Source organism: Lutra lutra, chromosome 4, assembly GCF_902655055.1.
Source record: "Lutra lutra chromosome 4, mLutLut1.2, whole genome shotgun sequence".
NCBI classification, from domain to species: Eukaryota; Metazoa; Chordata; class Mammalia; order Carnivora; family Mustelidae; genus Lutra; species Lutra lutra.
In genome coordinates this window covers 142,029,783-142,047,062 of record NC_062281.1, presented here as the reverse complement: position 1 = coordinate 142,047,062, position 17,280 = coordinate 142,029,783, and the positions used below count along the sequence as shown (strand labels likewise).

At 36.8% G+C, this 17,280-nt stretch overlaps 1 protein-coding gene across 5 annotated transcripts in view; it reads right to left on the bottom strand.

The window, feature by feature from the left end:
- Positions 1 to 346: 346 nt before the first annotated feature.
- C4H1orf141 (chromosome 4 C1orf141 homolog) overlaps positions 347 to 17,280 on the bottom strand; it is a 50,286-nt gene continuing 33,352 nt past the window's right edge. For all 5 annotated transcript variants that reach the window (XM_047725366.1, XM_047725369.1, XM_047725370.1 and 2 more), the window contains 4 exons: positions 13,897 to 14,002; positions 5,304 to 5,373; positions 3,871 to 4,060; positions 347 to 1,944 (listed from right to left, as the gene is read on the bottom strand). In XM_047725366.1, the coding sequence (XP_047581322.1) occupies positions 1,369 to 1,944; positions 3,871 to 4,060; positions 5,304 to 5,373; positions 13,897 to 14,002 (942 nt within the window). In that variant the 3' untranslated portion in view covers positions 347 to 1,368. The remainder of the gene's footprint in view (positions 1,945 to 3,870; positions 4,061 to 5,303; positions 5,374 to 13,896; positions 14,003 to 17,280) is intronic.

Here is a 17,280-nt window from a genome sequence, read left to right as displayed (position 1 = left end):
CTTGTATGTTCCTCCTCTACCTCCTCTGTACCTGAGCCCATCATCTTACCTTAAAGACTTCTACCTTTGCTTTTTTTTTTTTTTTTTAAGATTTTATTTATTTATTTGACAGAGAGATCACAAGCAGGCAGAGAGGTAGGCAGAGAGAGAGGAGGAAGCAGGCTCCCTGCTGAGCAGAGAGCGCGATGCGGAGCTCGATCCCAGGACTCTGAGATCATGACCCGAGCCGAAGGCAGCGGCTCAACCCACTGAGCCACCCAGGCGCCCCTACCTTTGCTTTTCCCTCATTAAGAGTTTCCAATTGCAGCCCTCTTCCCTGACCCCTCCCCCATCCGCATGTTCTCCTATGGTGATTCTGTTTTAAGCCAAAACCTAACCCTCCTTGGGAAGAGGTGCGCAAGAGGAGCCTTGGCACACGGTAAAGAAAATCTGAAGCGGAAACAGGAACTTGAACAAATTTATGTCCTCACCTTTGCCAAAGTTGCCAAAGACCCCCAAAGGCTTCCCCTAACATAAATGCTTCTAATTAAAACTACTTCTCCTCATATATTAAGAGTTCAGATTTTTAAAAAATCTTTTAAATAAATGGATTAAAAATTAACTTTTGAAATCCAACTTGTGTCTAACTTGAGTTCTGCCTTTATACTGTTTGGGTGAATGAGAAACAGTAAAATAGCAATATAATAATATACATGATGTTCAATTCTTTATAGGACTTGCTATCAATTTTTTTAGCTTATTAAGGATAAGTTATTTTTTTAAATTATTTAACAGTTCTGAAAAAAGTCAAAGTTATACTTGGAAAAGGCATTCTATAGCAATGAAGTTCCAGTGTCTACTAACAAAAAGCTATTTTAAATTTTACTGTTTTTTTAATTGCATGAATTGCTAATGTAATACTATTTTCCAATGATTATCCAAAATGCTGATATATAATTAATTCCACATGCATCAAGTTAATGGTACATTTGTCTTATCTGATACCCAATTATTAAGAAAGGTTATTGATGTTTATTTGTCTTCAAACAGCTAATTTCCAGAAACAGTCTGTGTCATTCTTGGTCCCAAATGAGACTTGACCATAGAAATGCTGACAATTGAGGAATCTAATTTAGATCATAAAAATTCAGTTTCTCTTGTTGATAATTATTTCCTAATTTTGTCCTTTTATTTACTAAAAATGTTGGCTTTTCTTGAACAGAAGACTGTTGGCTTGTAGTTCCAATGTCAATGTTTTGCTTTCTTACACCATCCATTCAAAGATTATTTTGGTAAACATTTCATCTATGATCTTGGAACTTCATTATTTGCTTTTTGTTACTTAAATATTGCTCTATATAATATATTTTGAGGTGTCTAATTTTCATTTCACTGGTTTAACAAATCATCCATTGGTGTTACATTATTTAATTTATGGACTTCGAGTATATTTTTTAAAGGCTTTGAGCGATGTTTGACAGGTGAGGCACTGAATTTGCTCCTTGGTTTTGTTGTAGAAAACATTCTTTCAAAGTTGCCATGTCTAGCACTCATTTCTTGAATAACACTTCTATCAAAGAAGCCAACAAATTTTTTTGTTAGGCTGGAAAAAGTCTGTGAGAAATTATAGAGTTTACTCCAGGATATGTTTTCAAGTGTCTTCTTATTAGTTTTCTTCCTTAGTTTACCCTCTACAACTCTACGGCCCACTTCAAAAGATATTGCTTGTATATCTCTTTTCCATGTTGTAGGCATAATTCTTTTAGGTTTGGAAGATATAATAAATTGATCACTAATTAAAGATTTGAGGATTTCATAATTTCTTTCTAAAACAAAATCTGCTCTCTTATATGGGTAAATGTTTTCTTTTTCCATACGATGGAGAGGAAGCCTATTTTTCGTCAAAAGTAACATTTGTACATATCCAGTCTCATGGAAAATTATGGGATTTGTGTCATTTTGTTCCTGTGGATTAAAGAAAAGAGTACTTAGTCTTGCTAGTGCGACAAGAAGGCTATATATATTTTTAAACATGAGAATAAAATGAATAAAATAAAATATTCTAAAAATGATTACAGAGATTTTTTAAACATGAACAAGAATGGTACTGAAAAACACAAAAAAGATGTTCTTGTATACGACATACTTCCTTCTCTTAATATTCTGTTGAGATGTTAGGGGTAAAATCTGAACTTTTGGCCTCCTACAATCTTTTTTAAATAAAGTGAGATATGAACAAATCAATACATTTCTTAGATGTGTGAGATGTTGTCACTGGAAAATAGGATAGTTGGTGGGATGAAACATTATTCTGGTATTTCTTTTCTTTTCTTTCTTTCTTTTTTTTTTTGTTCTAGCATTTCTTAGGTTCCCATGTTCAGAAATAAGAAGCATACCAAAAAAATGAGCCAAAGATCTTAAGGGACATAACTAATTATAACCAAAATTACAAAGTCTGGATATCCTAATAATTCCAAGAATATAAAAATTATCTTTATAATATTATATTTATTCTAGTACTCCAACCCTTATCACATAAAAGCACTCTATATTTGTAGAATAAAATAGCCAGAGTAATAGGCTGACTTAAAAAAATAGACTATTTTTTCACAGTGATAGCAACTCTTTCCCATATTTCCATTATAAGGCAAAAAGATTAACTCCAAAGAAGCTGGTCAAATATTCCTATTACCAGTGTTTACTTTGCAAACTTTAAGTCAATGATTATTACTTTTCCTTTAGAAATATAATTAATGAAGTAAGAAACCAGGATCATCTAACTGTACATCAGTATACTTAGTGAGAAAGATATATTGTTGTCTATAATTACTAAAAGGATGATGAAAGATCTAGTTTTGCAATCCACTGGGATGTCAATGTCACCTATTTAACCTCGGTAGTAGAGATTTGTCATTTTTTTGGTCTGTCCAACGCCTCTGGAAATTTTCTTCGTTACAAATCTATGTACTCTTACACAGAGGCAGAAACTAGCTTTATTAGCTTCCCTTGAGTTTGGGGCATAGGCATGTGACTTAGACTCTGCCAATCAGATACACCTGAGGTAGTCTTCAGTTCAGAGAAAGCAAGCACTGGGAAAAAGTTGGCTATTGTGAAAACCACTCTAGTGAGAATGGTAGCAGATATATCTGCTTTGAAGAGCAAGGGTGGCAAAGATCTTAGAAATAGTATCTCCTGCCCAGAATCAAAGTCGTTAATTCCATAACAAAAGCATGGGTCCCAGTGGAGCAGTCTGGGGTTGTAGCTGGGTGACTCCTGACTGTATAGCTTTCAAGCCAGATTCTCTCTCCAGCCTTCCTAAAGAGTCTGTGAGCTATCAAATATCCTTCAATGCATGTATTTTCTGGTTCAAATAGCTAAAATAGACTGTTAGAAAAGTGAAATATAATGTAGTTACTTTGAAAATACCATTTTTCTTTTATAATCAAACAAATTGATAAAGCCTTCTTCATAAAGAAAAACACAAAACTTATAGTTGATGCAAAGGAATTCCCACATTTGGGGTGGCAGTTCTAAAAAGAGCATTAAGAATCTAAGTATTGGGGCGCCTGGGTGGCTCAGTGGGTTAAGCCGCTGCCTTCGGCTCAGGTCATGGTCTCAGGGTCCTGGGATCGAGCCCCGCATCGGGCTCTCTGCTCGGCAGGGAGCCTGCTTCCTCCTCTCTCTCTGCCTGCCTCTCTGACTGCTTGTGATCTCTCTCTGTCAAATAAATAAATAAAAATCTTTAAAAAAAAAAGAATCTAAGTATTGTTACTTTGCAATGAGAAACTCAAAAGTTAAAAGGATTTATCAAAGATTCCAGTCACTAGAATTTAAGATTCCTACAAGTAGTAATTATACACATATTTACTGAACAATAGTAGATATTATTACCACATGAGAAGTTACTGTCTTTGGTGGACTAGTGTTGATTATCTTGGCATTTGGCTTTTTCAACTCATCCTCAAAGCACAAGGGAAGCAAGCTTTTCTTTCTTACAGAACAGTATTCACTTAATTGATGATTTTTGATGGTTTTGTTCTCTTCTGTGCTAAAATCATCCATCTGTGGGGCAGATTTTCTTCTGAAAATGAACACAATTTCAGCATACATAATGATAGAGTTGATTTCAGTTTGTCAGTTCTTGTCTCCCTGGTCCCTCAGGGTCACTGCCAGCATTTACCCCAAATCCTCAGCCATACACTTTCAACATGATAAGACAATTCCTTCCAGCCTTGTAGGAGGGAAATAGTAAAAGCAGGGGTGGAAGCAATACAGAAATATATATATGCTTCTTTGATTTTTGAGTGTGGAGGAGGTATATTGTGTAGAGTGAGTATTATACGAAAGTAGAGAGATATTTGCCATGTCCTTTGTTGAGATTCGGGGAAAAAGTGCTTTGCAAGGCAGCTTCCTGACAACAAAGGATGGCCCCAGCTTTGTTAACAGAATGCAATGGTATGGTATGATTATAGGCAGAAAGAAGATAAGAGTTTTCATTACAGATTTCCTTTGGTTCACATAGGACATGGACACTGGCTTACCAAGGTGGTTGCCATTTGAGGGGTGAGGAAGCCTATGTCAAAGGCCTGGCATGAGTGAGGTATGGATAGTCTAGGGGAAGACGAAGGTCATGATGGGAGGCTTAGAGGGTTCTACCACACTAATGAGCGTTGAGAGTGGACCCAATCCAAGTTCAGAGAGAACAGACCATATATTCATGAACCACAGATGTCAGCAACCACAGAACACCTCGAAATGAGACCAGCAATACAAGGGCATTAACCAAGATACTGACTCAAGTACCTTTTCCTCAATGTCACAAAGTCCAGTGAACATCTTGTTCATATACTTAGATACCATCTTAGAAAGAAACGGAAGGACTGAGATAAATTTAGAGAGGCTGTACATTATTGCTCCAAAGTGTAAAACATGCAAGGTTAACAAGATTTTACTCTGAGGATCTAATGAGAAAGATCAGTACTTTATACAAGACTACAAAGCTACTTTTCTTACATCCATATTGTAGTGTATTTAAACTTGTCTCTACTAGAAAAACACAGTTGTATTCTCTCCTTTCATTTTTGCATGTTCCTCTTTCCATTTGCCTGTGAACTTGAAATGGATAGAGTGTAAGTTCAAGGTATGAATGTGCTGCTGACTAATAGAGCACTCTTAGACCAGTCGCTGGCTTGCAGTGTAGGCCTAAATCTTAATACTGTGCCTGAATAAATGCATTCTGGTCTACTAAAAAAGAAAAGGCAGAACTCTTCCTATAAGAAACATCATTGAACACAATAAAATATAAAAATGTTAAAATAAATTACCTTTTACTGACATAATCTTCTGAGTGACCAGCCAGATCAAATGATTCCCTAGGATTTTTTTCAGTTTGAGCTGAAATTATAAAAGATTTTCATAAAAGACACATACATATCATGGCATTTAGAAAATATCTTGTATAAAATATTTTACAATGTAAAATAATATTGGAAAGGACTTGGTATAGGGTTTGATCTGCAGTAGCTACTCAGTAAGAACCTTTTTTTTTTTTTTTTTTTTTAAGTAAGAACTTAAGTGAACCAGACAGAACTGGAAAAGACTGAGGTCCAGGATCTAATGTTTGGCTTAGACAAATCAAACATAAAACTGGCCTTAGAGATTTTTGTGGAAGAAAGACATTCCCAAATTTTTAAATCTTTCCAAGATGCAAAGTCATTATTAGCCAGTAGGAAGCCTCAGATGGTTAAACACTATTGGCAAAGAGGGAGGTTAATTAGCAGAGGTCAAGCAGATCTTGCCATCTGGCATGAAGGAGATGTCCAGGGTTGAACTCTTCCAAATATGCTTAGCAGACACTCTAGCATTTCTCTAGTTTCTTAGAAGTGTTCCCAGACATATATGCTATTAGCAGTAAATTCAACTTTTCTCTTGTCCTCGAGTAGTTTGTATTCTAGTTCAGTGTTTCCCAACATTTTCCGCAGCATGGCAAACATTTAATTTTTTAATTTTTATTTAAAGATTTTATTTATTTATTTGAGATGGAGAGAGAGTGTGTGTGTGTGCAGAGGCCAGAAAAGAAGGAGAGGGATAAAGAGGGAGAAGCAGACTCCCTACTGAGCAGGGAGCCCTACTTGATATGGGACTCAATCCCAGGACCTCAAGATCCTGACCTGAGCTGAAGTCAGATGCTCAACTGTCTGAGCCACCCAGGTGCCCCCATGGCAAACATTTTAATTAATATTCTTTATACAGTACACTGGGATAAACACTTGAGTACACTTTGTGGCCAGACTGACATAAGGCCAACACAGCAATCTTGAAGGCTGAAGGATCAATATTTCAGTATAACAGGTTACCACAGAAGCCCTATTCCAACACAAGTCAACAAACAAGCAAATAAACCAACAAATAAATACATAAAATAATTCCAACCAATTGTAAGTATTATGAAAATAAATAAACATGGCACCTCACCTATGGTGGCTATAGAGGCCTCTCTTAGGAGGAGATATTTGAGTTCAAGTCTGAGAAAAGAGGCAACAGGTGAAGCTTTGGGAAAACAGACTACTAGGCAGAGGAAACAGCAAGCATGAAGATCGCAGCGTGAAATCAGTTGGGAATGGTGAAGGAACTGAAAGGCCAATATTGCTGGAGTGTAGTGAATGAGGGGGAGAGTGGAGAAAGATGAGATGAGAGGTAGCAGTTGCCAAATCATATAGAGGCACATAAGCCATAAAGAAAACTTAGGACATTAATCTGGTTATAACAGAGATCATTTAGAGGGTTTTAAGCAGAGTAAGAAAGAAGTTTGATTTATGCTTTAGGAACATCATTCTGCCTGCTCTGAGATGGACAGTCTGGAGGCATGGAGGAATGTGGATAGCAATAGTAGCAACGGAGTGACCAGTTAGAAGGCTATTGCTGTGGTCTAGATGAGACATGTTGGTGGATTAGACAAGGACTGTAGCAGAGGGAATCTGGGTAATGGCCAGCTTCATGTTATATTTTGGAGGTTGATCCAACTATACTGACTCATGGATGGATATGGAAAATAGAGAAATCAAGAATGATTCCTAGGTTTAGCCTCAGCTAAAACCATTTACAGAAATGGGAAGGGCAAGTAGGAGAGACAGGTCCACTGATAGAAATAAGGGGCTGGGTTGAGGTTCCCTGGCTTGTGAAAAATCACTTCTTCCCAGGGCCAACTCAGTAACCAGGAACTAAGTTAAACCACTTCAGTGCATAATAACTGGATCTGCCATATCCCCAGTATTTCCCTGGCAGGGGAGTTCCATTCACAACTCTAAAATCTGGGTCAGCCCGAGGGCCATAAAGTCTGAGTAGCAGCAACTGCAAAAGCTCTGAAAGGAAGGAGTAAGGTGAAGTGAGTAATTGGAAGCAAAGAGAGAAACTTCTAAAATTTTAAAACACATGGAAAATAATAAAGCTAAGAAAGTCAACAAAGTTAACAAGTAGAAGATAAATTCTGTAATAAAATTAAATAGAAGAATCTAAAAACAACTTTAAAGTTCTAAGGTATATATTAGCATCATGTCATAGTTCGACAGTGTCAATTGTTGACATCTTAGATTTGACAAAATGTGGTATGTTTAGGAACTTTAAAAATATGAATGAAAAATATTCAGATTAAAAAAACAAGATATTGTGAGATGAAAACAGGCTGAAGAAGGAAAAATTCAATATAAAAAAAACTTGGAAATCTTGAAAATAAATAATATAACTCTAGATTACATAACAAAAGTGAGAATTAATGGGCTGGAAGAAAACACCAAGGAATTCACTAAGAATGCACAGAGAGAAGCACAGAATTTGATAAATTATGTTATATGTTTAACTATCATTGACTTTAAAACTAACCCTATTTTGTATTTTAAATGAAGCATTAATATTTATTGCATTTATACAACTCTTTTCCCAGGTTGTTTTAGATTATTATTTAATAATCTCCAGATCATTTTAGATATAGTAGATTATTTGTTAGAGATTTTATTTAGAGGGGTGCCTGGTTGGCTCAGTGGGTTAAGCCTCTGCCTTCGGCTCAGGTCATGATCTCAGGGTCCTGGGATCGAGCCCCACATCGGGCTCTCTGCTCAGTGGGGAACCTGCTTCCCTTCCTCTCTCTCTGCCTGCCTCTCTGCCTACTTGTGATCTCTGTCAAATAAATAAATAAAATCTTTAAAAAAAAAAAGATTTATTTAGAGAAAGAGAGTGCACAAGAGTGCAAGCGGGGAGGTGGGGCACTGGCAGAAGGAGAGAGAGAGAACGTCAAGCAGAGTCTGTGCTGAGTGCAGAGTCCTACACAGGGCTGGATCCTATGACCCCGAGATCATGATCTGAGGCAAAACCAAGAGTTGGACACTTAACCGACTGAGCCACCCAGGCACCCCTAGATTATCTTATTTTTGGTGTTTTAGACTTTGGCAGTGTTAGTCTCTTGCTTTCTTTTTTAACCTAACTTATGGAAGTGTAATTTGCATACAATTAAATGTATATTTTATGCATACAATTTACATGTATATTTTGATGAATTCTGACAAATATAGTCATGTAAGCATCAACAAAATCAAGATATTGAGAACTTCCATTATTTCAAGATAGTTTTCCTATGCTCTTTTTCAGCAAACTTATTCCCTTTGTTCTGTTTTCTCTTTCAAACACACTGGTTATTTCAGGTTTGGATACCTGTTTTGTTCCCTCAGTATACTATCTTTTCTAATCCAGTCATAATTCTGTCCCTTCACATTGCATTCTATGTGATTTTCCTAAACCTGTCCTTCAGATCTTTGATTTGGTTTACTCCAATGTTTATTCTACTCTTCACTCTTTTAACATAATTTTAGGTTGTGAATTACCTTAAAAATATTTTTAGCTCTGACAGCACCATTTCATTTTTGGCAATTATCTTTTATATCTTCGAATCTTGTTTCACAGAATCCTCACATTCTTTAATCTCTTGAGCATATAAAACAAGTATTCTCTAAATTTCCTCCTGTGTCATGGGGTACAATTTCCGTCAGAATGTGACCATTAGCTCTCTTTTAAATTATCTCCTTAATTTGCTACAGGATATTTTAAGAATCCCATGTTCTTGTTTTCCATCTACTCACTTTTGAATCAGGACACTTAAAACCAGGTTTGGTACTAGTCCAAAAATAATAGAGGGAAATTTTGGGGCACTCTCCTTGTTTATCTGGATACTGTTAAATTCTCACCTTAGAAATTAATAGGCAAATCCTGGTGTTACCTTATGTTATGAGTTCAGGCATTCAGCTGCTTAAGAAAGCTGGCAAGGGAGCTGGAGCCCTGAATCATTATGGGGAAATTTGTTTCTGTGAACTGTATGTTCTGTGAAACCTCTTCATGACTCTGATTTGGTGGTGATGGTGGTGGATACTCTGTCCATCTATGTGTGAAGTGCCACATGGGTTAGAGTTCTTCACCTCTGTCTTGGAGTAAGCAATTCAGTTTGAGGAGGCATTTAGTCAAAGAAAGGCCTCATAGCTCTTGGGCTGTTTTATGGGGTCATATGTTTTTTCTTTACTCATTTATCCTTGTGGCTATTACTCATACTTGCAAAGATGATTCCTAGGAAATTGTATCTTATCTCTTCTGTTGTCAACCCTCCTTTCAAGACCTTGCTTATCTAAGTTAGGAGGTTCTCCTTCTGAGTACATTCAAAGCAATACTAGGAATCCAAAGAAAGAAAGGGCTAGGTATGATCATTACATTTCTCTCAAAACACTGCTAATACAGATTTAGACTATTTGCAAAGAGGGAAGTGAGACCTAAGGGGAGATTTTTCCATCTTTCTGTGACCCATCATTAATAACAAGCCCCTTTCCTTTGAGCATGTGTGCTGGTGGGATTAATAGAAGTATTTTCAGAATATCTTCTACCGGCTTTTTAAATACTCTTCCTTTCTTTTAGGAAATGGAATTGTGAATCAACTTCTGGAATCTTCTTTCAAACTACTTCATTTTGTCATATGTAGCAGATTTTCTTTGAGTTTAGGTTAAAAATGTCTTAGTTTCAATTTAATGAATTTTTCTTCTTTTTGTTATTCACTTAGGCCAGGATAAATTTGTATTTATGTTGCCAAATTTCCCAGATGTCTTAATTTGGGACTTTGGTAAAAGAACTATAATGCTTCTTCAGTAGAGAGACTCAACAAATTTTATAAAGGGAAATTTGCTTTGCTGAATGAGTAGAACAGCCCGCTATTAGGAAACACTGCAGATAGGAATAATGTGGTAAAAAGAGGGTTGCTTACTCAACAGTCCCCTTTCCCCCTTTTATGCTAATAGAACTCTGATTCTATTCACCTTTCTCCAAACAACCATGTCTTTAGTGTCTTTCACGGGAGGCTGGGCTCCTTCCTAACTCAAGGAAGTGAAACTTTAAATGATTTCAGCCTGTGCTTTTCAAAATGTGAGCTATAACCTATCAGTTTAGGTACTAAATTAATTTAGCATCTTTGACCAATATTTTAAAAAATTAAATAGAATAGAATACAATGTATTAGGTGTGTCCTTAGTCATAACTCCACAAAACACTAAAGTACTACAATCAAGTCCAGCTAACAGAGAAAAAGACAATTAGGATACCATGAAGCTGAATCTTATTATTTGTATTATATATAATATATGAAAATTATATATTATTTATTATATAAAATAATATTTATATATTATTTATTATTAATATATGACTCTATATATTATTATATATCTTATATGGACCATGTTAAAGGTTGGAAAACCTTACCTAAGCTGATAATGATTTATTGGTTTAGATATGGGTGCATTAAGCTATTCTAGCCAAGGAGACACCTGGGGAGGTCTGATAGAGTGCTTTGAGGAGCATTTTCCTCATTTTACAAAGAGACCAAAAAGCTTTTCTCTTTTTCAGTGGATGTTGTTACCCATACAAATTAACTTGAATAGTAGGCACCATACCATACAGTAGGTCTGGAGGACAGGCTACGCTTTAAGAAACTTGAGGAAAGATGGAAGGAATGGATATATATCATCAAGCTCCTGACTTAACCAAGCCTGGAGCTGCCTTACTGATAGACTGCTTATTATTTGAGATTATAAATATCTTTGGGATGCCTGGGTGGCTCAGGTGTCTGCCTTAGGTCATGATCACAGGGTCCGGGGATCCAGTCCTACATCAGACTCCCTACTTAGCAGGGAATCTCCTTCTCCCTCTCCCACTCCCTCTGCTTGTTCTCTCTCTCCCTCTCTCTCTGTTAAATAAATAAATAAAATCTTTAAAACAATAAATAAATAAATATCTTTGTTGTTTGAGCCATATAATCAGAATTTCTTTTAATTACAGATGTAAGTGTCCCAAATATTAAAGATGAATAAGAATCTATCAGGTGGATGCAAATATCATTCTCAATGGAGAAAAACAGAGCTTTTCCGCTAAGGTCAGGAACACAGCAGGGATGTGGATTATCACCACTGCTGTTCAACATAGTACTAGAAGTCGTAGGCTCAGCAATCAGACAACAAAAAGAAATTAAAGGCATCCAAATCAGCAAAGAAGAAGTCAAACTATCATTCTTTGCAGATGATTTGATACTGTATGTGGAAAACCCAAAAGACTCCACTCCAAATCTACTAAAACTTGTACAGGAATTCAGTAAAGTGTCAGGATATAAAATCAATGCACAGAAATCAGTTGCATTTCTTTACACCAACAACAGGACAGAAGAAAGAGAAATTAAGGAGTCAATCCCATTTACAATTGCACCCAAAACTATAAGATACCTAGGAATGAACCTAACCAAAGAGGCAAAGAATCTATACTCAGAAAACTATAAAGTACTCATGAAAGAAATTGAGGAAGACACAAAGAAATGGAAAAATGTTCCAAGCTCATGGATTGGAAGAACAAATATTGTGAAAATGTCTATGCTACCTAAAGCAATCTACACGTTTAATGAAATCCCTATCAAAATCCCATCCATTTTTTTCAAAGAAATGGAACAAATAATCCTAAAATTTATATGGAACCAGAAAAGACCTTGAATAGCCAAGGAATATTGAAAAAGAAAGCCAAAGTTGGTGGCATCACAATTCCGGACTTCAAGGTCTATTACAAAGCTGTCATCATCAAGACAGCATGGTACTGGCACAACACAGATCAATGGAACAGAATAGAGAGCCCAGAAATAGACCCTCAACTCTATGGTCAACTAATCTTTGACAAAGCAGGAAAGAATGTCCAATGGAAAAAAGACAGTCTCTTCAACAAATGGTGTTGGGAAAATTGGACAGCCACATGCAGAAGAATGAAACTGGACCATTTCCTTACACCACACACAAAATAGACTCAAAATGGATGAAGGACCTCAATGTGAGAAAGGAATCCATCAAAATCCTTGAGGAGAACACAGGTAGTAACCTCTTCGACCTCAGCCGCAGCAACTTCTTCCTAGAAACATTGCCAAAGGCAAGGGAAGCAAGGGCAAAAATGAACTATGGGACTTCATCAAGATCAAAAGCTTTGCACAGCCAAAAGACACTGACAGAATGGGAGAAGATATTTGCAAACAACATATCAGATAAAGGGCTAGTATCCAATCTATAAAGAACTTAGCAAACTCAACACCCAAAGAACAAATAACCAATCATGAAATGGGCAGAGGACATGAACAGACATTTCTGCAAAGAAGACATCCAGATGGCCAACAGACACATGAAAAAGTGCTCCACATCACTTGGCATCAGGGAAATACAAATCAAAACCACAATGAGATACCACCTCACACCAGTCAGAATGGCTAAAATTAACAAGTCAGGAAATGGCAGATGCTGGTAAGGATGAGGAGAAAGGGGAACCCTCCTACACTGTTAGTGGGAATGTAAGCCGGTGCAACCACTCTGGAAAACAGCATGGAGGTTCCTCAAAAAGTTGAAAATAGAGGTCCCCTATGACCCAGCAATTGCACTACTGGGTATTTACCCTAAAGATACAAATGTAGTGATCTGAAGGGGTACGTGCACCCAAATGTTTATAGCAGCAATGTCCACAACAGCCAAACCATGGAAAGAAGCTAGATGTCCATCAACAGATGAATGGATAAAGAAGAGGTGGTATATATATATACAATGGAATACTATGCAGCCGTCAAAAGAAATGAAATCTTGCCATTTGCAATGACGTGGATGGAACTAGAGGGTATTATGCTCAGTGAAATAAGTCAATCAGAGAAAGACAATTATCATATGATCTCCCTGATATGAGGAAGTTGAGAGGCAACATGGGGGGTTTGGGAGATAGGGAAAGTATAAATAAAACAAGATGGCATCGGGAGGGAGACAAACCATAAGAGACTCTTAATCTTACAAAACAAACTGAGGGTTTTCGGGGGAGGGGAGTAGGGAGAGGGTGGTGGGGTTATGGACATTGGGGAAGGTATGTGCTATGGGGAGTGCTGTGAAGTGTGTAAACCTGGTGATTCACAGACCTGTACCCCTGGGGCGAATAATACATTATATGTTAATAAAAAATTATAAAATTAAATTGAATTAAATTAAATTAAATTAAAATTTTAAAAAAGAATTTAACAGGTGGAGAAATACGTTCTGAGCATAGAGACCAGAATGGATCAAATTACACAGTATTTGGAACAGATCATGACTGGAATCGGTGAGGATAAAGAGACAGAATAGAAGTCTGGAAAAATCTTATATACCATACTAAGGAATCTTGATTTTACCATTTTGTAATATAGATCATTCAGATGTTATTAAGTAGAGAAATAATGTGGTGATACGATCAGATACTGATATTCTTTGGTTAAAAATTTTCTTAATACTTATATCTTAAAGTTAGATGCAGTTAATTTTTAGCTATTTCTATATAAAGATGCAAAATATATACCTGCAAATAAAGTAGAGTCTTTTTCCTTCTTGTAAGCATTGGATTGAATCCTGGGTACAGGAGAAATGACTGTAGGACCCAGTGTTCTTCTACATGGTTGTGCATTCTGTGGATATAAGTCACACAAAGGGTTAGCATTCTTCACCTAAACATCAGGGAAAATAGAAAACTACCTTAGAAATTATTCCTTTCCAGGTATATTGATAAATAATTTAAATTTAATTATTCACATTTGGCATATCTAATTATGAAAACTAACAGCTGTTTGGTTCTTTAAATACTTCCAAATATAATGTTCACTTAATCCTCAAAAACACCCCTATGATATGAATGTTAATAACTCTTGATAGAGGAGGAAACAAATCCACAGAAATTAAAAAATTGGACTATGTTCACACTTTTTGCTAACTTTCATTTTCTTTGTCTCCATTATATTCACATATAAAATTTATTTCTCCAAATACAAGGAAAGTGTGAAGTTCAAATACTGAGCCAAAAAAGCCTTCTTAGTTTAAACAGAAACTTTACTCATACATAGAGTAGATGCAGCAGAATACTTCTGAGTAAAAGGGAAAAACAGGAACAAGTGATCTAGTCTTTCCTAGGTTAGTGTCTCAGAGATACTATTAGATGTCTAATATAGAGGGAGATTTTTGGTGATCTACTCTATCCCTACAAAGATTATTGATGTTTTTATTTTAACAATTAACTTGGTCAGGTTCAAAATGCCTTCTGTCTTTGGAGCAGCAGCTCAGATTTCAGTTCAGTTTTTATATCCTTAGCTGGGTTGCCTGCAATCTCCCTAAACATGCATGGTTCAGGGGTCAGTGAGAGACTTGGATAGGGGCTACCTACCATCTTTGGCTCCCTTCTATTAGTCCCCCTTCACTTTTTTTTCTTTTCTTATTTTTTTATTTTTATTTTTTATATTGTGTAAGTCACCATAAAATACATATTAGTTTTTGATGCAGTGGTCCAAGTTTCTTTGTTATGTACAATACCCAGTGCTCCATGCAATATGAGCCCTCCTTAATACCCATCACCAGACTCACCCATTCCCCCACGACCCTTCACTCTAAAACCTTCAGTTTGCTTCTCGGAGTCCACAGTTTCTCATGGTTCGTTCTCCCCCATACAGTTTCCCCAATTCACTTTTCCTTTGCTTCTCCTAATGTCCTCCATGTCATTTCTTATGTTCCACAAGTAAGTGAAACCATATGGTAATTGACTTTCTCTGCTTGACTTATTTCACTCAGCATAATCTCCTCCAGTCCCATCCATATTGATGCAAAAGTTGGGTATTCATCCTTTCTGATGGCTGAGTAAAAGCTTCAGTTGTCCTGAACATTGCTCTCTAGTTCTTCTGGCCAGAAAATTACATAAGTTTTCCATTGGAGTTTTAGATGCCCCATGCAGTGCTAATTTCATCCACCCTTCAAGCTAAAAGCCATAAAATAGCAACTTGGTTTGTTAACTGTTTCCTTTGCTGTGCAAAAGCTTTTGATCTGATAAAATCCCATAGTTCATTTTTGCCCCTTGCTTCCCTTGCCTTTGGCGATGTTCCTAGGAAGATGTTGGCTGCGGCTGAGGTCAAAGAGGTTGCTGCCTGTGTTCTCCTCAAGGATTTTGATGGATTCCTTTCTCACCATTGAGGTCCTTCATCCATTTTGAGTCTATTTTCGTGTGTGGTGTAAGGAATGATCCAATTCATTTTTCTGCATGTGGCTGTCCAATTTTCCCAACACCATTTATGAAGAGGCTGTCTTTCGTCCCATTGGACATTCTTTCCTGCTTTGTCGAAGATTAGTGACCATAGAGTTGAGGGTCTATTTCTGGGCTCTCTATTCTGTTCCATTGATCTATGTGTCTGTTTTTGTGCCAGTACCATGCTGTCTTGATGATGACAGCTTTGTAATAGACCTTGAAGTCCGGAATTGTGATGCCACCAACTTTGGCTTTCTTTTTCAATATTCCTTTGGCTATTCAAGGTCTTTTCTGGTTCCATATAATTTTAGGATTATTTGTTCCATTTCTTTGAAAAAAATAGATGGTACTTTGATAGGAATTGCATTAAAGGTGTAGATTGCTTTAGGTAGCATAGACATTTTCACAATATTTATTCTTCCAATCCAGGAGCATGGAACATTTTTCCATTTCTTTGTGTCTCTCCTCAATTTCTTTCATGAGTACTTTATAGTTTTCTGAATATAGATTCTTAGTCTCTTTGGTTAGGTTTATTCCTAGGTATCTTATAGTTTTGGTGCAATTGTAAATGGGATTGACTCCTTAATTTCTCTTCTTCTGTCTTGTTGTTGGTGTAGAGAAATGCAAGCTGGTGCAACCACTCTGGAAAACAGCATGGAGGTTCCTCAAAATGTTGAAAACAGAACTACCCTATGACCCAGCAATTGCACTGCTGGGTATTTACCCTAAAGATACAAACGTAGTGATCCGAAGGGGCACGTGCACCCGAATGTTTATAGCAGTAATGTCTACAATAGCCAAACTATGGAAAGGATACTAGACGTCCATCAACAGACGAATGGATAAAGAAGATGTGGCATATATACACAATGGAATACTATGCCAGCCATCAAAAGAAATGAAATCTTGCCATTTGCGACCACGGGATGGAACTAGAGGGTATCATGCTTAGCGAAATAAGTCAATCGGAGAAAGACAACTATCATATGATCTCCCTGATATGAGGGAAAGGAGGATGCAACATGGGGGGTTAAGGGGGTAGGAGAAGAGTAAATGAAACAAGATGGAATTGGGGAGGGAGACAAACCATAAGTGACTCTAATCTCACAAAACAAACTGAGGGTTGATGGGGGAGGGTGTTGGGAGGGGGGTTGGGATTATGGACATTGGGGAGGGTATGTGCAATGGTGAGTGCTGTGAGTGTGTAAACCTGGCGATTCACAGACCTGTAACCCCTGGGGATTAAAATATTATATGTTTATAAAAAATAAAATAAAAAAAATGATATATCACAAAAAAAAATAGCAACTTTGCTCCAGGCAAGTCAGTTATTACAAGTGTCTACGCTTTTTCTTTGTCACCTTCTTTTGTTTACTCTTTAGGGTCTTCAGGTGACTTGTGCATGCAGGCATACGTGTGTGTGTGTGTCTTGTGAGTATCTTGTCTAGAGTTTATAGTCATTGTCTGAGACAGGATGGTATAATAGGGACTTACTCAGCAATATATCCTCAGAATTCTCCAGAGCTTTTACTACTTCCATTATCTTTTCCAGTTGCATTGCTCAGTACTTGCATTGAAACAATACAATATTATTTGTAAATAATAATGGTGACAAGTGTCACTCTTGCCATGCCATAGACTAATGTATTATCATTAATTATGAAATTGGTTATTGGTTTT